The sequence below is a fragment of the Drosophila grimshawi genome, unplaced genomic scaffold (assembly GCF_018153295.1).
Source record: "Drosophila grimshawi isolate 15287-2541.00 unplaced genomic scaffold, ASM1815329v1 contig_1377, whole genome shotgun sequence".
NCBI lineage: Eukaryota > Metazoa > Arthropoda > Insecta > Diptera > Drosophilidae > Drosophila > Drosophila grimshawi.
Window position 1 is genome coordinate 12,325,309 of NW_025062900.1, and position 27,539 is coordinate 12,352,847.

Here is a 27,539-nt window from a genome sequence, read left to right on the forward strand (position 1 = left end):
CAAGTCACATTTTTCACGCTTTGTCAAGTGTTTTTGGGTGCAGGAGGAGTCAGTCGGCTACTGCTGGCTAATGCTGCAGCTTAATGTCAACATTTGCATATGAAATCATATATTTGCTGGCTGTGCCAGAGACTTGAACACCAATTTTGGCAAAAGAGTTGCCCAATTTGGCCATATACTGCTCACAGTTCAAGCCACATGGGTCAAAATGTGTGCGTGGCTGCAAAATGAATCACAAACTGATGCGTTGATTCACTGCATTAGCTAGCACAAATAATTTATTTATTATATATGCATATGTCATAAAATTACAGCACGTAGCCTCAAAAATGTAGCAATCAGTGGAAAAAGTATGAATTTAAAAAAGAAGTAATAATTATTTTCGTAAAATCAGGAAAATTAATATGTTCTCTTCTTGATTGAGCATAATATTACCTTAACTTAACTTTGCTTACATCAAAAATAAATTAAATAATTCTAAATTAATTGAAATAATTCAAATTTCAATGTATGTAATATAATAAAAATATAGGTTTATAACCTCTTCAATATGATCCGATTTGGTGTTTAATGTAATGTTCTGTAAAAGTACGTGCTAGTTTATTAGAAACATATTAAATTTGATAACAATTTTTATATTTTCTCAATATTTCAATATAATAAAAACAATTTCGTTAAATATAAGCTCCGCTCTGCTCACAATGCAATAACGGTTTTTGCATAAGTCTACGCATAAGCGAAACTTAGGTGAAAGCTTTAGTCGCCAACTTAGCAAGGTTTCGCACCACTTTTAAGTTGACCATGCAACCCAACTTGTGAAGCGGTGTGGTGAAATTTCAAGTTCAAAAGTTTGGCAAGCAATCAAAATTTCTTAAGCAAATTCCTCTGGGAAAAAACTTATTGAATAGTTTTAAACTTTATTAAAAAGCAATTTGTAGAATTGTATAATTATAGAATTCTTTTTCCTTATTTATGATCATAAGACATTCAGAAAAAGCTTCCATGAAGGGCTTGATGAATATTTTTATTAGTTTAATATTTGGCAAACAAAACCACTCTTTTAAATATTTGATTCGGCAAGCTTAGATGGCAGCAGCATGGGGCATCCCCAGGCAACGTCATCATTACTCTGCGACACAGACAGAGCAACCTTGCTGCCGCAGTCGACGCTGCCGCTGGCGTTGGCGTTGGCGTCGACGCTGACGTCAACGCTCACTGTGGCAGTGTGGCAGCATAGCCTGCGGCTCGCTGGGCCCGCACAGTCGTCAGTCAGTCGAGCAACCGTTTGCATCGCGAGCCGTTTTCAAAATACCATATAAGCGCATTAGCAAAGAGTTGGGAAGCCGCACAAAGGATATACAAAAGGAATCCGGTAGCCCGTCTTGTGTCTTGTTTACCGAAAAGCCGGCGCCACAGTGTCGCCAACCCGTCTACCTTCCTGTCTTGTAGAGATTTTCTTTAGATAGCATTCTCAGCGCGAAACCTAAAACTACTTCAAACTATGTCGGCGCCTATTAAATTTATTATTGCTGGCTTTTGCCTGCTGGCTACCGCCTACAACATCAGCGGTGAGTTAATAGTCGATCGTCACAAATTGCACGTGGCTTGAGTGCATTCATAAACATAAAAAAAAAGATATTCAATTTGTTATTAATTTTGTGCCAGTTTCGGTTTGTGGCATGTTTACGTGTAATTACATCTGGGCCGGCAAGGTCAGCTTTAGTTAATTTTGGGTGTTCTTCAACATCATTTCCATAGTGAAAAGTTAGCTCTCAGGTGCGTTTCTTCGTTCACTTCAATGAATGAAACGCTTCAATTGGCTTTTGAGTTTGTTTATATGTATTTTTGTGTTTTCCATTGCTTACTTTTTATTTTGTGGCAAATTTTTACGTTTTTCTTGAGGTGTTTATAATAGATGTACCAATCTTCAAATATAGACTCCCGACAATAGATTTTAATAACTCAACTGAAAGCCATTAAAATAATTTCACACTTGCTAAATAACATATAGGTTAATTTGCTTTTGACTTAAAATCAGAATTATTATCTATATTTTCTACATTTTCAAATTTGATTACTTTTAGACAAGACAGAAGCAAATATTAACAATTGAATGTCAGAGAAAGCTGTTTAAACTGTTTTCGCACCTAACACGAATAATTCATAATATTTAAAATTTATTTCTGTTTTATGGTATACAATATATCATAAACAAATTGCTTTAAATTGGAAGAGCAGTCGATCTTTCAAAGTTTCAAGATGCGCAACATTTTAAATTTTACGCGTTGTTTGAATTCAAAAACTATTTCAGATTAATTATGGCTATTTTATGACATAGACAATATTCGAATTTTAAGAAAATCGTGGATTTTTAAGAAGTACTTATAGCTTTATATGGATAATTAAGAGCTATTAATTCAATCAATTTGGAGATTTAATATTTTTACATCTTTGTATACCATTTTTAAGACAACTCATAATCAATTCCACGCCAAAAGGGCTTGGCAATCTGTCAGCTGAACCACAGAATGTATCCCTTTACTGTCACGCAAACATTTTGTAGGTCAGTATACACAAATTTTGAGCACTTTTTATACACATGTGTATATATATATATATATATATATATATGAAATGTGTATGTATGCGTTACTATAAGGCGGTATTTCTGTGATTTTCACGCTGCTCAATGATTGGCATGGAAAGGAAATTTGGAATGCATATTGTGTATTTTTGTTGGTTTATTGAATTTACAAATATATTTGCCAAGCTATTTGCTTTTATTCATGCACATGCAAATATGCCGTGCAAAATGCATATCCATGCAGTCATTAAAAGTTATGATAAATGAAGTAATCAATTGATTTAAATTTGCTATAATTGTACATTAATTGGCTGATGAACAAGGAACAACAAATTGTAATTAATTGAAATTGAGGCTGTTTTGCAAATGGAATTTAGCGGATGCTGCAAATCCTTATTTAATTGCTTATTCAACTTGCTAAATCCGTAGGTGAATATGTGCTTGTCCTCTAATTATCTAATTGGCTTGAATTTAATCGGAACCCCACTGCGCATCCGTTGGAATCAGTGCGCATGTCAAACTGGCGCCGGAACGTCGTCTGCTCCAGTTTCCAACAGCGTCTAGCAAAACTCTTCTCAACTGTACTCTCGGTATCCAGCACAGATTTCCATCCCCCTCCTTCCCCACTCAGCTGGAGGCATGGAAACTATGTCACAGACCAAACTCGTCTTGTGTGTGTGTGGGGGTAGATTGAGATTGTGTCGAATTCCTTGGCATGAATTGCGTAATATGTGGACAACTGATAATGAGGAGGCGTTGCTCGGCTTGCTGTCATTTGAAATGAGCTGCCAAACAGGATGTGCAGATTGAACACGCTTCACAGGATACTTGCCCCCACCTCCCTGTGCACTACCACTCTACCCAGCAACATTTAATACGCATTGCCCTGGGTTACTTAATTGCAGGCGACAATAAACTTCCGATGCGTATCAAATTATGCCATGAATACATTTTGCTTGACAGCAAATTTATTTATTTATCGTTCCTTGGAGTGGTAAGTGCGGAAGCCTTTTCGACTGTATGTTGCAATTTTCGAGATAGGGGTTGCAAAAGCCCATATATCAGATAAAAAAATTTGCATGTAGAGTAAGCAACTTCCTTGATGTTTTCAATTGCAAGGATTCGATTATTCAATGCTAAAGTTCACGTATGAGATTAGTCGACCAACTTAATACCCTTGAGCCTCGAACCTTTTCAAACGATTAATGTTATATATATGCACTTTAAATATATAAAAACTCTTTAGCCAAAGTGGCTTATACTGTCCCTCTCTGATCGCATAATCTGCTCCCAAATATATCTTAAAGTCCCATCACTTTTCTGCTTAAAACATCAATTTGTACACTTAGCCATTTTGTCTAATTATAGAACGCGGAAATTTTGAAAATGACCGTGCTTTGCAATTGAGGTGAAACAATCAATTACTCACACCATAAGAACGACTCTACCATAGTAGTTAGCTGGCAACCTGTCCAGGCTTGTGGCATGAACGTGGGCGTCTGGCTTAAAGGGGCAGCACACAGCAGTAATAATAACAACTCCTTATACATGTGCCACTTTTGTCTTGTTGGCCGACAGTCGAAGGTCGCGCGAGTGACGTTCAAATTGCCCATAAATTCTTGCAGTCGGGCAACAATTCATAATATTGTAATTTAATATAGTTACAATTTTCAAAATGAAATGCAAATGTTTTTAGAGTCAATATTTGACACCTCAAACCAAGCCAAGCTTTTCAGCAGCTGACTCCGGTTGCTGCCATGACGCGTGTCAAGGTCCCGAATTTGACAACAACAACTTGCTTTAGATTTACGGCAAGTGACTTTTAATAGAATTCCAAACGTGTATGGAAATTTTTGTACATTGCCTTTTGTAAGTCCCTCCCCTTAGCCTAACCCTTATCATCAACTGACCACGTTGCTTTAGACATGCAAACACGTAGAGGCCAAAAACCATCTAGATCTTCAGCGCTGTCCGAACAAAAGCAAATCACGCATATCTAAGTGGGAAGAAAATGTTAAATAAATGGATTTGCATGTTTGTTTTGACCAGCAGTATTTTCCTGGGGACTGTCGATTTCATTTTGGCCCCCCTGGTAATGGTAAGCGGCTTAACGAATTTTTAATTTTATACAAATGAGTTCCAAAAATACTTTTATTCTCAGTGTGTGCCATTGCACTTATTCGTTAATCAATGTTTACCAAAAATCGAATTTAATTTAAAACAAATTATGTAGAAAACATAAATAAACACAGCACAAAACAAGAAAGAAAGTGATCATAGTAAGTTAGGCGAATCAATCAGCAACTGAGGAAATAGCGCTGAATGTTTTTTAATTCGTAAAAATCCGCACTCAACAAAAATGTGCCACAATTATTTTGTAATTTTGTTTGTTTATTTGTCGAATTTGAGTAAATAAATAATTTTCATAATTATTTGGATTATTTTGTTATTTGTAAAAATAATGTATTTTTTAAATAAATACTGCAATACTACGGAAAAGTGACTATGGTTCATATCATACTATTCTTAAATGCTATCACGTCTTTGGTCTAGCTTGACAATTTATGGCAAATTTTGCAACTCAAGTTTTTAGTGCTCTGCCAAATGACGGCACGTCCACACTATGCAGACATCAACTAAATCTCGCATATTTTCAACTAGGACTTCGTTGTGTATACGTAATAAAAAATTAATGAAGGCGCCTCTTTGACTCGCTACGCACAATTCACTGTCTGCCACGCTGGTTGCTGAATCAATACGAAATGGGGGTTGGTCCAAAGTTTGTGAGTTGGGGGCACATAAAAGTCAGTTCGGATTGTTTTTGGCAATGAACATGATGATGTCAACATTTACAAATGCTGGGTTGATGGGTTGAATTCGCATAAAATAACTGTAGGCGAATATCAATTGAGGTCAGACCATTAAGGTCGTGTAGTAAACTGAATAATCTAATGATTATCCTTGTTTGCTCTCACAGCACTTGAACATCAGCATTTGCAGTGCTGGCACTGCAGCTCGGACACCATTGGGGCGGAGGACTTCTGCGATGTGACCTTCCAGGAGGATAATATACCCACGGAACTGATAAAGGAGCGCAACATAAACCTGCAGCGCACCTGCAACAGTACCATCAACTCGGATCACGAGCGTCCTGTTTGTCGCAAAACTGTTGAAGAATGTGAGTAAATTTAAGATAAATTTAAATGCTTTTACTTATGAGCTGAATTTTACTCAACGGCAGATAATGGCAAGATCATAACTAAACGCTTTTGCTACTACACCAACAAGTCAGATCCAGTGGATCTGTGCAATGTGACCAGCCCCGAGAAGAATGTGCGTCGAATATTCTGCGAGGATTGCGTCACAGATCGCTGCAATGGCGCCGCCCGTCTTGTCGCCATCTTGGCAGCCATTTTGCTGCCCGCTCTGGCCGTGGTCCAGCAGTTGTCCAACTAGGCGACAATCAAGCTACAATTGTATCTCTATTTTAGTTGGAACGTGATATTTTGTTTAGCCCCGTTTGCTAAGCCAACTGCTGATTAACATTTAAATTTTACTTAGTTTAGTTGTAGACATATTCCTTCGTAGTTCTTTCAATTTAAGACCTAAGTTAAAACTCTCTATTTTTAAACATAATTTTAAACTCACTTTAGATTTTGCTTAAATAATTTAAAATAAAATAATAAAAACAAATCTGATAAACAAATTAGTCAACTAGCTTCGCTTAACAACAATGTTAACAAACAAACAACACAGCAGCTATTTATTGTTCTATTAAAATACATATACCACAAAAATAATAATAATGTAAACAACAAAACTTTTAATGTACAAGTCAAACACCGCATGCATTCTTCAATGTATTTATCACAGTTGTATAAACCAAACACACACCTAATAAAGTTCATTATCTATGTGAAAGTTGCTGAATATTTCTTATTTGGACGATCTACATATAATTTAAAATTCAGTGTATTATGTCAAATTCTGATGAGGTTATGACATGGAAACATATCAAATAATTTGTTGATATGAGTTTGCTTAGATTGCTCAGTTTTTGGTCTTGTTGTTTCAAAGGCAGTCTTTCTTCAGGTATTACCAATTCTTTCGCAGTTTCTGGCCAAATCTTTAGTTTAGTTAAATGTACAAAGTAATAAATATCTTTAGTTAAATGTACAAAGAAATAAGTATCTTTAGTTAAATGTACAAAGAAATAAGTATCTTTAGTTAGAACAGGAGTTGTCTCTTCTTCTCTGTTCTCCCCTGTAAGTTTTAATAGTTAATTACCTTATCCCACTAAGTCGAACACATCTTGATGTTAATTAAGCGACCTACTTAATTTAAAAGCAATTCACTTCGACCTCATTTCGTGCCTGTCACTTTGTTGTGTCTCAATCGGTGCTCTCAATCTTGGCCCCTTTGTCACTTGTCAACGCTGTGCTGGCAATATCTTTGTTTAATCAATGCAAATGGCAAGTCCCCCCTATGGCAAACACTGCCACTTTAATTAATTTAGATCTTGTGTTAAGGATTGGAAGTTAAATACGATTAACCTTGCCTACGAAGCTATAGAGGTCCTATATAGTAATAATTTCAAAATAGCTAACGATGTTATTCTTACTTCAACTCATATCCGTTCGCTATTCAAGTGAAATTTGTACAAGTCTTTAGGTTCTTGGATAGTAACAATATCCTTGAAAGCAGTTCATTAAGAGATTGTCCTTTATATATATACTTTTAATATATTTATTGGAGGAATCTAGGCTCAACATTTTTTAGCTTCCTTCCGAATCTTGGGAGTTCCCAGTCTATTTTGAAAATCTGTATGCGGGAATCGTAATTTTTCTTTTGACTCAGCCTGAAAGTATGCCACGTTTTTTTGCTTGCGCTTAATTTAGCCAATGCAGATGCGAATGCTATCTTAGACAACAACCAGCAACGATTTCGATAAAGTGATCATATTTCCCAAATATTTCCCAAAAGACAAATAACCCATTTTTGGTAATAAAGTGTATTTTTATTAGTAAAAGCTTCATATATACTAGATATCTAAGGCTTTATTACTTAAGTGAATTAATTATTGTATACAAGATCTGCAAGGAAGCCATTTTATTACAGGATTTACAATTGTTTGGGATGGTTAGTTATCTGATATCTGAGCTTAACACTCAATATTATAATTATACTACAGATACTTGAGTAGATATTCGATTATGGCAGCGTCGCAAAGGTTGGTGGTGCTTGTATAATAGCAAGCTTGTAGCTTGTAGAGTAGCAGGTCCTGTAATAAGTAGAAGACAAATGTTTAGCTCATATTATGATATCTTGGAATAAGTTCTTACCATGTGCCTTTAATTGAATTTCGCGCAATTTACTTAAGGCTTTCTGAGAAATGGATGAAATATGTATATATAACGCTACTCCACAATATCGCTTGAGAGCATGTCCTTGATTGCTAAAGTCGCTAAGTCCAAGGCTAATTCAATTAGGCAACAATTGACAAATTCAATGAGCCCTAAGCTGACCTCATTTCAAACTCATCCAACGGCTTCCTTCGTTCCCCTCAATCTCCAGCTGTGAGGTAATTGATACCCACTGTGTCAGCCTTTGGACAGCTTTTCACATCTAAATAAATCTGTGTAACAGACGGTTCTGTCACCCATGGCTTATTATCAACCCGTAGCAAGACAGAGAACCCCTCATTAAGTGTTTCTGATAATTTCTCTATTTACATATATATATATATTTAGATTAATGCACCATACTTTTAGGTGGTACTCATTGTTAGATGATAATTCAGAGTGTTTCACTCAATCGCACTGTAAGGATTTGTATAGCTCAAATAGCTTAACAAATTAACAGCGTTTGGACATGAAAAAGAATATTTGTTAATTCCAAAAGTTGTTAATAATATGTTGACAACTTTTTTTTGCCAGCCATACGCTAAAAAGTTGAAAACTAAAATGAATCATTCCATAAAATAAACTCAACTCAAGTATTCATAGTTGATATTCTCTGACAAATCATTTAAGCTATCAGGCATGGATCTAAGACATTTTAGTAGTAAATCTCTAGACATACATACTAATAGCTTCATTACGCACTGCGAATAAAATTTAACAAGATTTATATTTTATATAACAAATTATATTCTGTAAGTTATGCGGTGAGATTGTAGAGTTTTTAGTTCAAATAAATATGTAAATATGAAACAACAACTAATTTTTAGAATTGAATATATTTTTTTAACATATTCTCTTAACATTTTGTGCAAGTGGTCTAATTTTTTCTCTTAGTGTATGAGAAGCCGACAGCCTAAAAACTCGAGAACAAATTTATGGCTTCAAAACAAATAAATAAAAACAATACAATTGTCAGAAAACCGGTTTAACAATTATTCTAAGCATCTGTTTATAGCAGTTACATAAGACTATCATTTTCACTCGATTTCAAACTTGACGAAAAACACAAATTTTTATAAAAAAAAATTAAGAATTGTGATTTTAGTATATGACTAAAAAAAACTCCAATACCGAAATTCTAATTCAAAACAATGGCGCAGCGCAATCCGGTTTAACCGTTTTTTTTTTTTTATAAAATTTTATTATTTCCACTCAAAACAAATCCGAACTCGGAGCGAGCAGCGCAGTCGCCGTTGCGCTCAGCGCACTGACTGAGTGAAATGGGCGAATGGGGGGTGGTAGTTGTTGAGTTGTTGGTTTGGCCAGACGTCGACGTCTGAACGGGGCAGCAGAATCGTGAGCTTGTCAGACGTGCAGCAGACATTGTCAGCGGTGGTTGAGAGTTGTGCATTCAGAAAATTTTCCAAATCCCGTCAAATACAAAACAGTTTTTCAAAAATGGTGTCTGCCGTTAAATGTGGTTTGGCCTTGGCCGTTATGATTAGCTTGGCTTGTTCAGGTGTGTAATTATTTGGATTGTTTGTTTGTTTTTTTTTTGTTTTATTTTTGTGTACCTTCCCATAGACATTTGAATGATAATAATTTGCAACTAACTAACGTTTTTGAATGATTTGCAGCCTATGCCATCAAGTGCTACCAATGCGAGTCGCTTACAACACCAAAATGCGGGCTGAAATTTGAGGAAGATGATACCCTTTTGATAGATTGCGCCAGAATCGGACCACCGCGTTATCTTCAGAACTTCTTCCCGCTTCGCAATGCCACAGGCTGCATGAAGAAGACACTCGAGTCGGGTAAGTTCTGAAATCACACACATCTACTAACAACTTATCGGCAATCTGTGGCATTCATTATATGCTGCTCTCATGCGAGTACTTCGACTCGCATTATGCTACGACAATGATGTCATTTTATGGGTTTACATAGCTAGAAACTTTTTTTTTTTTTGGGCTTCTGGTTATTTTGCGCAGTTGCTGGATATGCATATTTGTGGCCATTGTCGCGTTTTCGTGCAGCTTCGTAAGATTTTGAGATTAATGTGAGAGCGTATATAAATAATAATGATGTGATTATTGCTTGGAATGAGCGTGAAATTTGGTTATTTACATATGCTCATATTTCTTTCCAATCGACTTAAGATTGGCTGCAAATGCCAGAACATTTATTGTTCACCATTTATTGTTCACCAACACACAAATAAAATCTATTCAATTTTATTTTTTTTCTTTATTGAGAAAAAATGTAATCAAATCTGCATAAGAATATATTTCAAAATTGTATTGTGTATTTTTGCGATGAGGACTTATAATTATTTGAGATTTAATGGCGATAATGAGCATGAGGTCATCAAAACAAATCGTGAACCAACTCAACCGCGAAACTGCTCCCAGCAGCAATTTGGCTTGAGTTCGTAAGTAAATTACAAAGCTCGTTGACTCAAGCACTTACCTGTTTTGTTAATAATGCGTCACAGATCGGAACGAATTTTCATATAGTAATTACGACCATTTTTTTTAAAAGTACATCGAGCTGTACAATCGGCTTCCATTGTTTATCAGAAAAAGGGCAAACAATGAACGTGTTTGTTTTTAATTAACATATGTTGTTTTTTATGCAAATAGTGAAAGTTTTTACTAATCATTTTTCTCACCTCTATTGTGATTTTCAGTTGTCGGTCACCCCCAGATCGTACGCAGCTGTTACTTCGGTGATGTGTCCAACATTCAGACCGGCTGCCAGTCGGATCCGTCGCTGCCCTTCGTCAAGCAACTGGGCTGCGATGTGTGCACCAAGGATGAGTGCAACGGTTCCACTTCCATTGCCCCCATCGCTGGAGCCGTTCTGCTGTTCTTCGGCGTGGCCCGCATGTTGGCCTAGATCTCTTGTACTATGTGGCTTTAGTTCTTAACTTTTTGTTATATATAAGCATATTTCTCTGTATCAACTGCAATTTTATTCTCATAGCTGTGAAATATTCTCGTTTAAATTTGTGCCTCTCCCATTTGCCATTGCAAGCAATAAAATATTTATGAATCATCTGTACTACAACTTTTTAATTACTTTTCATTTAAGTTTGTCTGATCTGCAAATTGATATTACTTCCGCCGAATATAACATAAATCAAATTGAATTCTTATTTTTGATGTTGGGGAATGCCTATTAGCAATTTAAGATACTTTTTGTAGGGAGACAAAAATATATTCGCTTTGCCTTTGATTGGATTGAATCTAGGCCATTTTACTTTATTGAATGTAAGTTGTAAAAGAAATGAATTTAATTATAACTGTTTTACAGGCTTTAAATATGTATAAATAAAATTAGCTTTTTGCTGGCAATGTTTTTCTTTAAATTATAATCAGATTGGTAAACACATAAGATGTATATATTTTTCAGATTTAGATTGTCGGTCTTTTTCTGTCTTGTCGTTATTATTTAATGTTTTCATATTTAGCTCTTGAAACATGCAAATGTATATTCGAATGAGACAGCTGCTGATATTCTAAAAAGCAGACTATGCCAAGCCTTCAAATAAAATATTTTCAGAAACACAAATTGATTGTTTCCTGGGTAAATATATATTATTATGTATATATATATATTATAGGTATATTTGCATCATAATATACATATTCATTAGAAATATTTACAATTTACATTTAATTTAGTTTAATTTACGAATATAACGCATTCTCAGAACGTGCTTATCGGACTGTCAATTAACTGGAACTGAGCTCATAAAATGCATGACTCATTTCAAGTTGCATGTTCAAAAAATGTCAAAAAAAATAACCGACCCAAGCCCAACACCTGAATATTCTAATTAGTTAGAGCAACAATAAAAACTGCTCATAAGTGTCCCAAAACTCAACAATGAAACTGAAAAGGTCATGCAATCCGTTGAACTGCCTATTACTGCCTTCATATGTGCGTGGGTATTTGAGTGTGTGTGTGTCTGCATGATTAATTATGTTTAATTGAGTTAAATTTGAATGTGCAAGCCGAGTCGAATTAGAGTTTACGAAGTGCTAAGCACATTTTACAATGCTCGGCGCGTTGAAAAAGGTCAAGAAACTTCAACTCAAGCTTCTTCCCGCTGCAGCTGCTCCTCAATTAACCCGAGCTCATTTGGAATAATTTCAAAATATTAACCAATTGAAGAGCATAGGAAATTATGTAGGTAATTTAAAGGAAACTCAGTGACTGCTTGGGAAAATCCACTTAAAGCAACTTAGAGGGCTCTAAATAAAATTAAAAGTTTCAGTAATGACAAACTGAAAGAATTTGTAATAATAATGAAAATATGTAAGTTTATTAAAAATCTAAATTAAATATCAAAATATAAATACTAAAATTTATATCAATATTATTTAACAATAATGACTTGATTAATTGCGTTTTTATTTAGCGAATATTCAAAATTGTATAATTTGTGTTCAAGTAATTTTGAGTGAGTGTTATTCTCTTTCGAAATACGCACCATAAAATGAAACAATAACAAATAAAATTTAAAAACTATTTATGTCCGAAGATATAATGCCCTTACAGAAAAAGTAATCTGATTGATGGCAATAATTGAAAAACATTTGTAATTGGCCCTAATACTAATAAATACATTACGAATAATTATAAAATATTTCTGGAAATTATTGATTACTTATCATTTTGATACCGTACCAAATGTATGTTATATAACTATTACGAAAGGTACACAAAAAATATATTTGAAAAACATGTGAAGAAAAACACGTTTGAGATATGGGTGTCGCATAATAATGAGATGGTTATAATAATGAAATATAGTTAAATACCAAACAGTCTTTTCAAAAATTTTTATAACATAGTGTGTGGTGTGTGTGTGTTGTGTGTGTGTTGTGTGTGTGTTGAGTGTGTGTGTGTGTGTCTTTATTTACATCGTGTCAAACGCAATAAGTAAATAAAGAAGACAAAATATGTCTGACATCACCCAAAACAAGTTTTCCGATTCGTAATATGTACACACAAAAATTGCGGTTGTATATTTCAATGTTTGTGTGTCAACGAGCAATCTTAGAGAGAAAATTAAATTAAAAACTGCCAAAGGCAAAAACACACGCAAACGAAACGAAACGAATATCACTCAAAATGTATTAGATGAGTGTGGGTTTGAGTGTGTGAGTGAGTTTGAGTGCGAATACAATTGAGCGGTTGCATGACAATGTTTTCAAAATGTTGGAAACCAGACGCCAAACAGTCGCCGAGCAGTTCAGATCTGAAAATTGTACTTTGCCTTACTCCACATTGCTTAGGTCGTATCATCCCTTTCGAGTGCTTCAAAATGGTGTCAAGTGTTGGGCATGTTCTGGCTGTGACCATTCTGGCCGCTTTGGCGTGCACGGGTATGCAACTGTTTGAGCTAGTTTTATTACAAGGATCTCTGTGATAATTGTGATTTTAATTTACAGGCTATGCCATCAAGTGCTATCAGTGCGAATCTGTAAGTAGTCCCAAGTGTGGCGAGCACTTTGAGGCTGATCCCGGTCTACTTCTGGATTGCGCACGTATTGCCCCACCGCGTTTCCTGCAGAGCATCTTCCCAATGCGCAATGCCACCGGTTGCATGAAGAAGAGCATTGATGGCGGTAAGTTCTATAAAAATACTCTTCCGTTCTCAGTTTAAATGATGTCATGAGCGTCCACTTGTTTTGTACATTTAATTAGCTTGATTAGGAACGGAGAGTGGGCGTCGCCCATGTCCATTATATTGGTCGTACAATTAACCTTCTGGGCGTATGCTCAATTTTTTATAAAAAAAATATATATATAATAGATATATATATGTACATAATAATGCTCTTAAAATATGAAGACATGCATATTTTTAAACAAATTTCTATGGAATACATATCAAATAAATTCGTCTTCTTTTTCAACAAAAGAGAAATATGCGTATTTATAAACTAATGATTCAATATTAAATATGTATGAAGTGACGACATTTTAGGAGACTTTGCATTCATGATAATGCGTATATGTATATTTGTATTATATACTATAAACATGTTTATGCCCAACCCATTTTGTTTTCAACCAAGCTAAAATGTGGGAACAACTGTGGGGATCGTGTGATCTAAACCGTTCAGCGAAGCTTCAATTTTACATTTTAAGGCAATTAGCGTTTACGTGATTGTCATCTAAAGTTGTTAAATTATTTGTGTGAGTCGAAAGCAATTAATGGCTCACATACAATATTATTCAAATAATCAATAAATTACTATTAATATTATTATGCAGCATTACGAAATTCAGGTGTAAATTGATATCTTTAGAGCTCAAATTCTTATATGGAAATAATTTCAAATATTTCAAATATTTTTATTGATAATGACCCAGTTTAAAACGGTGTTGTTCCGGGTTTAAGTCCGAGAGTGATTTAATAAAAGATTTGATAGTAACTTATGTTAATCTTTGAAGATGAATGTGGCAAACGGCAAAGGTTGAGCATAAAAATAGCACTAACAATTGTATTTAATTGAATATACTATTAATGAACACTCAGAGGTGTAGAGAGAGCAAGAGATCCATTGGGCATGAGCCCACTGGCAATTAAGTGACTCTCAAGCCGCTCTCTATAAATTAGTCACAGTTATTTTTAAATTAATTTTTGTTCATGCTCTGTTTGTAGCCTAGATGAGTAGTTTTTACGTCATTAAAGTTTTATAGAAAAAACTGCGCAGTGGGCATTTTTGTAAGGCTTATAATAGCTACCTGGAAAAAATGTGAATTGAATTTAGAAAAGCAAATTGTGGATACTAAAACAGTGACAGACCTTGAAATGAAATCAAGACTAAGGTAGCAGACTTAACCTGACAAGGTTAATGGGTTCGATAATCATTTGTTAGCTGTCATATGACAAATGTACAATACAACTGCTGACGAACTGCATTCAAAATTGGCAGCTCGACTATAAAAAGTACTCCAAATATGGCTATATAAATATCTGATAATAATATCGAATTTGTATCCATTTTCAGTTCCCGGACATCCCCAAATTGTGCGCAGCTGCTACTTTGGTGATATCAGCAACACACAGACTGGCTGCCAGGCAGATCCTTCCCTGCCCTTCGTCAAGCAGCTGAGCTGCGAAGTGTGTACCAAGGATGAGTGCAACGGTTCCGCTTCCATCGCCCCCATCGCTGGAGCCATTCTACTGTTCTTCGGCGTGGCCCGCCTGTTGGCCTAAATTTGGTTGAAGTCTCCAGTTCCGTCTTTTAAATTTATACCTGGAACATTTAATAAGTTTCACACGTATTATCAAAACTTTACATATCATTTTCGCAATTTTCATTGAATTTTGTTTAAAAAAAAGAAGAAAACAAATCAACACATTCTAAAAGCATATTAAAACAGCTTTAATACCAAATTAAAATTGAATAGATTTAAATAAATATCAAATGAAATTTAAATTGTAATGTAAAGGTAAAGGTAATAAATTCTGTATTCGCACAACTGCTTAAGAACCGCTAAAATAAATAATTTGTTATTCTGAATTCCGAAATCCTCGTAATAGTCCTGTATCTAATTTTTATTATGATAATTTCAAATTGTTTTCGTTTAGCATACTTAACCGCTTATCTATCCAAACTTGTCCTTTGACATCAACAAATATGCCGCTTTTGAAAGCTGTCCTTGCGTGCAACGTCATAATTAAAGCTTACACTACGACGTTGACACCACAGGAAACCCACACAGACACACACACACACAGAGAATGGCATGTTAGTTGTGCTCTTTGGCAACATTGCCAGCTCTCTTTGGTGCTGCTGTTAAAAATGGACTAAGAGGCAGCTAAGATTTTCTGATGTCTTGCTCCATATGTGTGCCATAAATTCATTCTAGAATACATTAATTTTATGTTCTGCGTCGGAGGGAAATTCATTAAAATTAGACTATTTCAATGGGTGTCCGCAATCACTGGCCAACAAGTTGCCCAGACAGACAGAAGAAAGGAACAACCAAGAAAAAGAGAGACTGACAAAGAGAGCCGAGAGGAAAATATTGAGAGCTGAGTAGTGAAATTTGGAAACGCTTTGGCATTTTTCAGTATAATTTCGAACGCGGCCGTCGACTGACTGACGGTTGAAACGATTTGTGCTTTATAAACAGAACACACCGGAAAATATCGACAACAACAACGAGAACGATACAAATCTGTATAGTGAGGGCAGAACGGGCTAATGTTGATAAACATCGGTGCGGAAAAATTGTTCGAAATACAGTCTTAGAACACGCTGTACGCAAGACGCGGTCTGAATTAAAAAAATAATACAAATATAAGAAATATGTTAAAATACGAGTAATTCATAGAAATAAATTTCTTAATGCCCCAACTTAGAGGCGAACATATAGCAAACACTTTCAAACCGAATCGTTCGTTTCAATTGCGCCCGAGCGCTGAGTGAACAAGATATAAATACAAACAAAAAGAAAAGAAAACAAAAAAGACAAGAAAAAAACACCAGAAGAAAAGCATCACAAGAATTTTCCATAAAACAGCAAATGCCAAATCGGCAATTAAAATAAAATATAAAATTTGGACCGTAAATTCAAATAATTTCTATATTTACATAAATGGATATATGAAACGTGTTGTTGAAAGTTTTTGAGTTTTCTTTGTTTTCCATCAACGGCAAAAATGCAATTTTTACTTGGACTTGGAGCCCTGCTCACGCTGCTGGCCACAGGTTTGCTCTTGACCATTTTATCTTTAGCCTTTTAACTCAAGAATATTGTATATATGTATATATATTTTATATATTTGTCTCTGTACATAAATATATATGTATATTTCAATGCCAACAGCTTACGCCATCAGATGCTATTCATGTGAGTCCGTTTACGAGGCGGGCTGCGGAGAAAATTTCGAAATTGAGAATCATTTTAAGTACGATTGCGCCTTCATTGCCCCTCCCCGTTTTCTGGACATTGAGTTGGTCAACAAGAATGCGACCGCGTGCCTCAAGCGCGTTTTTCGCGGTAAGTATTTCCCCCCTCAGCCACATCGCGATTACACACATGAACGAAAACGAATTAAATGAAATGTTTTGCCATGTGACCTCATTATGTATTGAAAAAAATCGATTTCGCACGGGTCCTTAACCAGCTCGCTAGCGTATATATAAGCTGGTTCTTCAATTTGAGTTTCTTTTCATTCATGAACGGGCCTTGAGCTGCTTAAGCTAAAATAATTTGTAAAATACAAGAACTGAAGCAATGCTAGGAAATCAATTTAAATATTGAATACAAACACACAGGTTGATATTGGTTCTTCCTTTTGCAGTAAGGTTCGCTTTATTCACTTAATATTAGCCAACATTTTCTAAACTACTTGCAACCGTATCAAGTTAGTAAGAACTTAATAGATTTAATTTACAGGCGAGTTCACAACTCCTTCTTCTTCTTCTTTTCTTCAAGGCTGTAAATATTATCGCACCTAAAAGTATGCAGCATCATTCTTACATTTAATTGTTTGTTTTTGTGAACTCTAACACAGAAAATGGCGTCCAAAAATTCGTGCGTGGTTGCTACTTTGGCGAGGTCAACGAGACGGACATCGGCTGCAAGCTGGACCCCACACTGATCGCCGTGCAGAATGCCAGCTGTCATGTGTGCGATAACGAGAACTTCTGCAATGGAGCCGTTCAGATGGAAGGGAATGTTTGGAAACTGCCCGCTCTGGCGCTTTTTCTAGCTGCGTCGCAGTTGTTGCGAGCGGGCCAACGTGACGTATGAGCGATGTTGAAGCCATTAGGCAAATAAATACGATGTTGTTGTAAATGGCGATGGCCAAGAAAAATGCGAGAAAGCCTGAAAATCTAAGCTAATAAAAAGTAAATTAATATAGAATAAAGCGCACATTGTTTATTTTCGCGCGCAATGAACTTTATGAGGCACAGCGGCATTTGCACAAGGGCGCGACGCCTCCACGCACACACACACACACACATACATACATAGTCACTCACACATACATTTACACAATAGCTACCGTGTATTTCATGTTTCATGTCAACGGACAATTTATTTTTGGGCTATCAAAATGCCGCTCATACCATTTCCATTTCCATTTTCATATAGACACGGTCAGCTAAAATGAAAACCAAATGTGTTATATGGAAATTAACATCGCAAAAAAAAGCAAAAGCGAAAAAGAAAAGAAAAAAAAACGCACAGAGAATGAAAACAAAAACTCATCAGTCAGAATGCGATTGGATTTGGGCTCAGTCTCGTGTGTGCAGCTCGTTCGACTGGTTCTCGGCCATGTGACGCTCTGTGAGCGATCAACGGGCCCCATTCTGTGCACTCATCAAATACAACAACCATCCATCTATCAACTGTTTTGCATACCTGTGCTCTACACTCGACCATCAACGACTGTTGGGATTGAGAAGATGATGCGCTGGGTGTTGACGTTGGGGCTGTTGCTTCTGTTGCTGTCTGCCACAGGTGAGCGCATCGATCGTGTCATAAATTGTTGACATACATATTTAACACACATTTATTCAACACACACACGCACACACACGCGCGCATATCACGTCATCGACGATCGCAGCTCTGGCCGTTAGCTGCTATGAATGCGATTCTGTCAACGATTCGAATTGCGGCGATGATTTTCAGCCCGATGACATTGCCACAACGGACTGCGATTCAATGGAGCTGCCTGAAGAATTGCGTCCCTTCTATCTACAACGCCCAGACACAGCGTGCCTCACCAAATACTACAAGGGCTGTGAGTATAGCCCGATGACAATTGGTGTCAAATAGTCAGAACAGTCGGAATCTAACAAGTCTATTCATATATACTTCTTTGTCCACATACCAGCAACTGATGAATCGTTGTTTGTGCGTCGCTCCTGCGCCTTTGGTGATTTGTCTGTCTGCGATGAGCAGCCGGATTCGGTAATGCCGCAACTCAACTTTCTTGGGTGTGTCTTCTGTCATAAGGATTTGTGCAATTTGAGCACGCGAAGCACGTTTGCCTCCAGCTCAATTATGGGCGTAATACTTGTTTTTCGGGCATTATTCATAAACTAAATTTGATAGTTAAGAAGAAAATTTCAAATTTTTTTGCAACATTTTAATTTTATTTTTATTTTTTATACATCCACTAAAATGATTTAACATACATATATATATATGTATATATATGTAATAATATATCTTTTCATTTTAAATATATAATATAGAATTGGGCATATTTTTCAACTGTATTCGTTTATTACTGTATGTATGTGTGTGTGTGTTTTTGTAATCGATCAAAAGTAATAATGATAATAATATAAAGAATATGAACAACACGCTCTTTAATTCATTTATCAAACAGCATAGTTTGTATGTATATATTGTATATTATTTAAATATGTTTTTATTGTAATATTTCAGTTTGCATAATATAACTTCAGTTGGGTTATCATCGTTTACATATGTATAACACATTTAGATTTAACCGTATAATGGTTTGCTTATTGTACAAATCAAATGATCGAAACCTAACAGCGACTACACATAGAGAACAATTCATATAATTATGTAGAGAAAAAACAGAGTAAACAATTGTGTGTACAAAACGTTATGAATTAGTTGACTGTTTGTTTGCCTTTTGCCAAATACTGTTCAAATATAAATAATATAAGAGCGCACCCGCAACTCCTCCCCTCGGCATGAAACCCAACAATCATCAGAGAATTTGTATTAATAGTCAACTAAGTAAATTAAAAACTTTAATCAACAGCGCAGAAACAAGTAACAAATATATTTATAATTCTATTTTTTTTTTTCCTTCTTATTTTTTGTGTTGATCAAACTTTTCAACTAGGCTATTATAAGTATGAACTACAGCATTCAGTTATATGCCATATTTAATGCTTCTTACATTCACAATTCGTTCAACAACACAGAGAGTTTAATAAAAAAAAAAAAACATAATTAAAATTATATATTTATATATATACGTATCAATATTTTAAAATATTTGTATTATTTTTTGTCTGCCACAAAAATGTAACAAATTTGCTGCTGTACCGCGCCACGAGTGTTTCTTGTTGCAAATGTTTGTGTTGGGGGATTTCTTTCTTATTGGAGTACCAGCTCCGAAATGTGTTGAGTCATTTGTATATAGAGTTTCGATCCATGCGCTTCATGGGCACTAAAATTGAGTTGCGCATCGAGTTTGCGCAGCAGCAGCAGCAAATCGCAATTAGTTTTTTTCTTCTGATTTTTGGCAAAATTAACAATGCTTATTTATGAATTGTTGTAATATTTTCTATATATATATATATATATATTTGTATATTATGGGTATTCGTTGTGATTGTAACAATTCGCTTGAGTAGTGCAAAGAGCAGTCGCTAAATGGGCGTGCAGAAACGCCTACCAAAAAATATGTTGTGTGCACAACATGTTTGAATTTTTTTCTTTTCGTTTTTCTCTGACTAGAAAAATTGATAGAAAATTAGGTAAAATTACAAAAAATGTAACAAAATTATTCAAAAAATCATCGTTGTCTGTGAAATTATTTACCAAAAATATATTGGAGCTTGAGCAATGCGAAAATGGAATGAATCTTAAATAATGTTTGAATTTGTTTGAAGCTTTGGATATGGAGCATAAATGAGATCAATATGTGTCATGTGTGCACACCCCCACCGAATCCCACCTCATCATTGTTTAACCGTAGATTCCTGCACGCCCAAGTAGCTTTAGTGTGGCTTCTAATTGTCCATTATAATATATGTATTGCTATAGGATATAGCTGTGTGTTATGTAACTAATACACTGCACTGCAAGTTGTGTGTTGTGTTGTGAGTTTGCTTTGAACGCATGCATGCAGCAAATTCCAGTTGTTATTTGAATATATGTATGTAGGTAGGTTGTTATTTATATAGAAATAGAAACTAGGCCTAGTAAGAAAATAAAAAAGGTTCCAATGCAATTTACAAAATATATAATTTATACACATATGTAATAATAATATTAATAACATTTATAACGAATTCAGTCAAGTCAGTAAATTTGGTTTAAAGAAGCAGAAAATAAAAATAAACATAAAAGTAATACAATAATAATAATAATAATAATCCAAATGTACAGACAAAAATGTAACATGAAATTAGTTTTTGATATTTTCTCTTGCTTTTCATTTAAGGAATATATATTCTGTTTGTTGTTGTTGGTGTCTGCTTTCTAAAGTCGTTATATATATAGAAATAGTTTTTACATTTAGATATACACACATATATATAGATATATATTTATATATATATATATTATAGTATATAGTTTATATTGTTTATGAATAACAACTATTGTATCTATATAATTTCAAAGCTTTTTCATTTTGAAACATTAACTCACAGAGTATTTCCATTATATAATATATAATTTGTTTTTCGCATGGTATTTAAACATTTAACATTAAAACGACAATGACGACAACGATGGCTGCCTTTTCAAGATACGTATTTATAAATAAGCTTTTATAAATGTTTACACAATTCTTCTTTCATTAACATCTTTGCCTGCCTGCCTGCCTTGTGTTTCCGGTATTAGCGGAAACACAAGCGTTCCGCATTCTGCTTTTGCATATTTGATTTAGGTTAAATGTGTGTGTTTATGTGTTTGTGTGTGTATTTTATTGTGGATGCGTGACTCTGAGAGGAGCATAGGTGCGGGTTTTGCTGAGCACTTGAACATCGGCGGGCAATTTGGTTTCGTTTTGAGTGTCGGCCCTTTTGTGGGCTTATATGGCCTTAGATGCCCACAAAGCCGTAGACTTCTAGTACACGTATCTCAAAGTCACCTGACGGACACAACGGCGGATTGTTGAAAGTCTTGCAACCGTCCGTCTTGCCAAATCGTATATTCTCATCCATCCAAATGGCTTGGCCCTCACTGTAAAACATAACACAAAGTTAATCATAATTACGTAATAATTGCATATGGCATACAATGCTGTGTTTAAGTCGACTTACCCGCCGCCAATTGTTATCATTTTGGAATCAGCTGCCATGAAGAGTTCTGAGCTGTGGCCCAGACCGCGATCACCCTCGATGCCCACCCAAGGATACTTGGCCCGTTCGGGATACAGGGAGAACAAAAAGGTTTCGCCGGTGCCAAAATAGGCCTGTCTCTGCCCTTTATCATCCTTGACATTGCGCTCAAACCAGCGCGACGAGCAATAGGCCCCAAATACCTAAATAACAAAGAATAACATTTATATTTTTCTAATAATATGAAAGAAATGTAAACTTACCTCATTGTTGCAAGTTTTGATCATTAGAAGCGTGGGCTCGTGCTGTTCAACACGCACATAGAAGGTCGTCAGGGAGCAGCCATGCTCCTCGGTGGTGTACAGCAGAACCGGTTGGTACATGGTGATACGTACGGGCAGCCAGGACCAAAGCGTGAACAGCTGTGAGAAGGAGTAGGGATTCAACAGTTGTAAATTAGTAAGGATCTTCCACAATTCGCAAAGTATCATTTTATTAGGCGAAAATTAACTACGGTTAACTATTAAAAAACGGTTGCATTAGCCAATGTTTAAAACAGGTAAAGGAATCATGTATATTATATATATATTTATAAGTATAAACACACATAAAAAAAACATAATTAGGCGTTTTTGGACGGGGGTAATTACAGAGCGATAAACAGAGACAAAAAGAGAAATACGCAGAGACATAAGCTAAAAGGTCAAAATTGAACTAAAAGCATACGACAAAGAAAGAAAGAGAACATTTATTGTTAAAGCTGCCAAATCAAAAACTACAATAAATACAAATACAAGAATACAATTTGCTGAGGTTTTGTTTTATTTTGGATGTTGATTTTTTTGTGTTTTTTTGTTTGTTGGCCAGCAGCAGCAGCGCATGAATTTGCAGCAGCGTATTGCATGTCAAACTGTTATGCTATGACTGTCAAACTGTCGGTCTGCCCAACTAGAAAATGCATTAATGGCCCAAAGAATACTTGTGACATGTTTTGGCTACTTTCTGAATGGATATGTTGATTGCGATTTGTGTAGGTTAAGTTTACCAAATACAAGGGACGCACACACACACACACACACACACGCACACAAACACACAATTAAATAGGGAGAGCGAAAGATAGCGAGAGAAATATTGGGAGAATAAAGAGATATATAGCGCTATGGGGAACTGTTAAATTGGCTAATAAACGGCACAAGATATAACTCTTTTACTTTGGATGGGAAATATTCATTGGATGTGGTGTTCATTCACGTGTGTTTTTTATTTTTATTTATTTTTTTTTTATTATTTTTTATTTGTTTTTTTTTTGAAAAGCTTTGGCTCGTAATTGATATGTGCTTACAAATTGTCTATCCGTCCAGGTTTTAATGAAATTCGTTGTGCCCGGTAAACCAAAATGCTATGAAAGAAGATGATATATAGCAATGTCAAGATTAGATGCAACTCGATTTGTATGATCGATTGAAATTTGACATGAGGAGATACAGTTGTTTTTTCGGGTAGGTGTGGGATAATAATTGGAGGGGCCCTCTAGCTGCTCATAAAACTGGTAACTGCATGATTTTTATATATATAAACACGAATATCAACTAACTATACAAAAACAAATATAAAATAAGTTCAAGAAATATGCTAGAAAAATGCCAAAAAAAAATACAATATTTGTATATATATTTATATATTTATGCAAAAGTTCAATTATATTGCACACATCAGAGAGAGAGCATGCACATGTGAAGGATTGAGGGAGTAGCACCTTGATAAAAGGTCTGTGTTTTGTGTGTTTAAGTACTAAAGAGACATCTTTAATAGTGCAATTCGATAATCATTACATTCCAGTTTTCTTGGGCGTATATGTGTTTTGTACTTGGTGCTTATACAATATTATATCAATATAATATTACTAAAAGAAAAAACCAAAGTGGGATAAACTAGCAAAATAGCAAATGGCATTGAGTTTTTTTGAGTTTTGTCTGCTCTCTGGACTTACATCTTCGTTCTTACAGACTTGACTTTTGAGATTGTGTATGGGATAGACGCCCATGGCGATGGCTCTATGACCGGGCGACTTTTCGCCCTGTTTAGTGGTAAACATACATATATATATAAATATATATTTATATATATATATAGATATACATTTGTATTTCAGTATATGCATATATGATTTAATGTCAGTTTTGAGAGATGGAATATTTCATGTTGATAAAGCGCACGCATGTTATTTGTAATTGTTATAAATATGTTCATTATTTCGCAATTCGTTTTTGTTTTATTTTTTAGAGGGGGTTTTTTTTTTGATCATTCAAAGTTTGGCAGCGCAAAATACAAGAAAAATAGAAATAACATTTTTTATATATAGATTATATTTATAAAGTTAATATTTATTTATATAACAATTTTGTGCGTTATGTTGGTTTTTCAGAATGTTGGTTGTTTTCTTTTGTGTATTTGATTGGCTTTGGAAGTGCAAAACAAGTGAGGAAATAAATAAAAACAAATTATAAAGTTAAAATTAAAACTCAAAGGCAAATTTGTGTTAGACAACGGAAACGAATAAGCTCGGGTTTTTTTAATTGAAGTTGTTGATTGTGTTGTTTGTTATGCATTGAGAAAATGTAAGAAAAAAGTAACTCAAAAGCTGCTTTTGAAATAACATTGATTTTAGTATTTTCCGTTTGCATGAAACATTCAAGAACTGCAGCATTTAAACACAAATTGTTTAGTAGAAAACACAAAACTATTGACGGTAAAACTGCTACATCATAAACCGGAAATCCTCTAAGAAATTCGGAGTTTCAGTTTAATCTATACCAATTGCCGCCAAGTTGAAAAACAAAACGAAAATAATTGACATGTTCTGTGCATGTTACTTAGCTATTTTATAGCTAGATAAAGCTTAAACATGCAAAGGACATGACTCCTCTTAAACTCAGAACTCATAACTAACAAATTAGTGTGTTTGTTTTTTTTTATATTTTTTAATTAATTAATTATGAAAAACAAAACAAGCAATGTTTGAACATCATTATCAGCATTATTATCATATAGTATATAGTTATATATATGACAAAAACTATTTGAAATTTATAGCCCCATACCAAATTGCGACAGCTCTCGGAGTGCAGCTTCTGGTTTTGTTTTTCAATTCATTTTTAGTTTTTGTTTTTGGTTTTTTTTTTTTTGTTTTTTATCAATTGAGTTGAGTTGTTGTTGTTGAGATGTTGTGCGAGTTTTGGAAGAACACAAAAACAATAAATCAATAGAAAAGTTGTACAGTTTTACCATAATATAAATAGATATAAGTTATAAATGTGTGCAGTGCTGTGCTGTTTGGAGAAAGGATAACCATGTTTTGTTTCGTATTTCACTAAACCTAAAGCTAAAGTTGAACTAAGGTCTTATAATGAAAGGAACTGAACTGGATGCAGTTCCAAAGATCTTTGAGTAGGGTTTAATAGTAGTACTATATAGGTGTTCTTATAAGTGTTCTTATATGTGTAGCCGCCTAGCTGTGGTTTGTGTGGTTTTCAGTTTTCAGTTTTTTTTTTTTGGGTCGGGTTCTGTTTGTGTTGTTTTAGGTGGTATTGCGAAAAGGGTGGTTTGTGGTCAACTCACCTCACGGATGGTCAATGTGTGCGACATCATCTGGATGTTGACCTGCGACTGACTAGTGGGCAGATTATCACTTGAACGCGATTTGATTAATTGCTTCGAACCGCTATTAAGCACGGATCGGCTTTTTAGTAGCATTTCAGTCTTGATAAATATTCTAGAAATATACTGGGTACTGCAAATCGAGAGAGAAAACATTAAGTTTATTTATTTATTCAACAAGATAGAATATGCAAAAACAAGAATCGCACCTGAGTCCCCTAATACTAAAAGCGGCATGGAGCAGCTTCGCCGGCGATACTGGTATCTTTTTGCAGAACTTGATAAGCGCATTGCCAATGTCGTTTTTAATATTATCCGGACTCCATTCGTTGTTTGACTGGCATTCCTTGTGGAAGAGATTGAGTATGACCAGGGCGACGCGGTATAGCACCTTGATGCCCTCATGAAAATAGCAATCCATAATTCGCACCAAATGCTGAAAGGGTAGACCAGCTAATATCCACCAGCACCAGTCCATAAAGACGCGCTCCAGCTTCTGCCCCGGACAGATGCGTTGGAAATACGCAATGGCACTTTTCTACAATTAACAAGATAAATCACGATTAAGATTAATCACCGTAAGTAAGTAACTAACTAAGTAAGTCTTATGTGTAACAACATACTGTGTGCTTTTTGGCTATCTGCATGACTGTCTTCCAGGTGACCTCATTCTGCAGTTTGGTTTGATTGATGAATGTCTTCTCCTTGCTGCCCACAAGTCCGGCCAGGCACACATAGGCTTCCTCCTCTGCAACAAGATAAAAGAGAAAACAATTTGTTTGATTTGCTATTTTCATTTTTTTTTTTATACTTTGCAATTTTCACGTAATATTGTGTAAATATCTATTGCGCTATTGAATTTCATTTGCCCGGCAATTAACTGGAGGCTTAATAACAGGCCCAACCTTAGCGACCAAGTTCATCCCACTCACTGCCCCTCTTACACTCCCCCCCTCCCTATATGAGTATGCTTTGTGTCTCTAATTGAATTGCACAATTTCAAATTTGCAATTTTCACTGCAGCTTCCAGAGGTCGTTCCACGTTCTAAGCACATCGTCGCAAGCTGCTCAGGCTCTGGCTGTGGTTGACGAACGCTCTGTGGTTTGAGGTGGCGCTGGTTGTGATTGCGGTAGAGGTGCAGAGCCTCGAGGGCGTTACCGTAATGACGCAGCACTTTGTTGCATTGACTAGCGTGAACGTAATACACATTAGAGTTCAAGGAAAGTGCTTGACACTCAATATACCCTGTATATATAGAGTATCACCCATAAATGCTTTTCTATAAAATAAACATTTATCTGAGAATGAATTCACATCAGCAAATTTAGCTTGAAAATAAAAGCATCAGCATAATTTGTGGAGCAATTTCTGTTTTTTAGCAATATTTTTTGAAAAGTATTTATCTCTAGTATAAATGTATAAATAACTTAAGTTATTATTATGCCTTACAGATGTGTTATAACATTTTTTTTAAATGCTGCTCAGTCGAAATACCCTATCCAGCTCTATAAACTAGAGAGCATACAAATATATGCAGCAATTTGGCTTGGATGTGCACTTTGACCGCCCTGAACTGAGAGCAGAGCTTAAACTGGCATTTGATTTTTAATAAGTACGTTTTTCAAAAGTCGCTTTTGCGATTTTATCATAATTAACTGCCGCACACTTTGTTTATCAAATTAGTCATTTGTTGTGCCGCTCTTCGCGCCTCCCGAATTTACTTGATTTATGTTAAGATCGCCGAGACAAGTGCAAATAACGATGTTAAAAATAGCTCTCGAGTTGTGTGTGAGTTGTTTATTTTGTTCTGGATATTTTTTCGTATATTTGCGTGTCGCAGTTGG

General features: G+C 35.2%; 6 protein-coding genes across 16 annotated transcripts in view; 5 read left to right on the forward strand and 1 right to left on the reverse strand.

The window, feature by feature from the left end:
* The first annotated feature begins 1,258 nt into the window (after positions 1-1,258).
* LOC6561520 lies at positions 1,259-6,498 on the forward strand. The gene is made up of 3 exons (XM_001988363.2): positions 1,259-1,568; positions 5,562-5,762; positions 5,826-6,498. Exons 1-3 carry the CDS (start codon positions 1,502-1,504, stop codon positions 6,038-6,040), a joined length of 483 nt encoding a protein of 160 aa, XP_001988399.1. The 5' UTR covers positions 1,259-1,501; the 3' UTR covers positions 6,041-6,498.
* A 2,821-nt stretch (positions 6,499-9,319) lies between these two features.
* On the forward strand, positions 9,320-11,055 carry LOC6561552. Its single transcript, XM_001988362.2, has 3 exons — positions 9,320-9,505; positions 9,624-9,800; positions 10,676-11,055. The coding sequence occupies exons 1-3, from the start codon at positions 9,445-9,447 to the stop codon at positions 10,882-10,884; spliced, it is 447 nt and encodes a 148-aa protein (XP_001988398.1). The 5' UTR covers positions 9,320-9,444; the 3' UTR covers positions 10,885-11,055.
* A 2,171-nt stretch (positions 11,056-13,226) lies between these two features.
* Positions 13,227-15,550, forward strand: LOC6561551. Its single transcript, XM_001988361.3, has 3 exons — positions 13,227-13,382; positions 13,449-13,625; positions 15,018-15,550. Exons 1-3 carry the CDS (start codon positions 13,322-13,324, stop codon positions 15,224-15,226), a joined length of 447 nt encoding a protein of 148 aa, XP_001988397.1. The 5' UTR covers positions 13,227-13,321; the 3' UTR covers positions 15,227-15,550.
* A 556-nt stretch (positions 15,551-16,106) lies between these two features.
* LOC6561550 lies at positions 16,107-17,886 on the forward strand. The gene is made up of 3 exons (XM_001988360.3): positions 16,107-16,727; positions 16,846-17,019; positions 17,537-17,886. The coding sequence occupies exons 1-3, from the start codon at positions 16,679-16,681 to the stop codon at positions 17,773-17,775; spliced, it is 462 nt and encodes a 153-aa protein (XP_001988396.1). The 5' UTR covers positions 16,107-16,678; the 3' UTR covers positions 17,776-17,886.
* A 340-nt stretch (positions 17,887-18,226) lies between these two features.
* LOC6561616 lies at positions 18,227-19,243 on the forward strand. The gene is made up of 3 exons (XM_001988359.3): positions 18,227-18,489; positions 18,599-18,775; positions 18,869-19,243. The coding sequence occupies exons 1-3, from the start codon at positions 18,246-18,248 to the stop codon at positions 19,078-19,080; spliced, it is 633 nt and encodes a 210-aa protein (XP_001988395.2). The 5' UTR covers positions 18,227-18,245; the 3' UTR covers positions 19,081-19,243.
* A 2,112-nt stretch (positions 19,244-21,355) lies between these two features.
* Positions 21,356-27,539, reverse strand: part of LOC6561615 (GTPase-activating protein skywalker) — a 48,218-nt gene continuing 42,034 nt past the window's right edge. For 2 of the 11 annotated variants that reach the window (XM_043214677.1, XM_032736587.2), the window contains 6 exons: positions 26,318-26,442; positions 25,904-26,232; positions 25,656-25,827; positions 22,298-22,456; positions 22,017-22,237; positions 21,358-21,936 (listed from right to left, as the gene is read on the reverse strand). In XM_043214677.1, the coding sequence (XP_043070612.1) occupies positions 21,795-21,936; positions 22,017-22,237; positions 22,298-22,456; positions 25,656-25,827; positions 25,904-26,232; positions 26,318-26,442 (1,148 nt within the window). In that variant the 3' untranslated portion in view covers positions 21,358-21,794. Of the gene's footprint in view, positions 21,937-22,016; positions 22,238-22,297; positions 22,457-23,379; positions 23,437-24,027; positions 24,115-25,138; positions 25,169-25,655; positions 25,828-25,903; positions 26,233-26,317; positions 26,443-27,539 lie in introns of all 11 variants that reach the window. The other 9 variants (XM_032736589.2, XM_032736578.1, XM_032736580.2 and 6 more) reach the window with 9 other exon arrangements.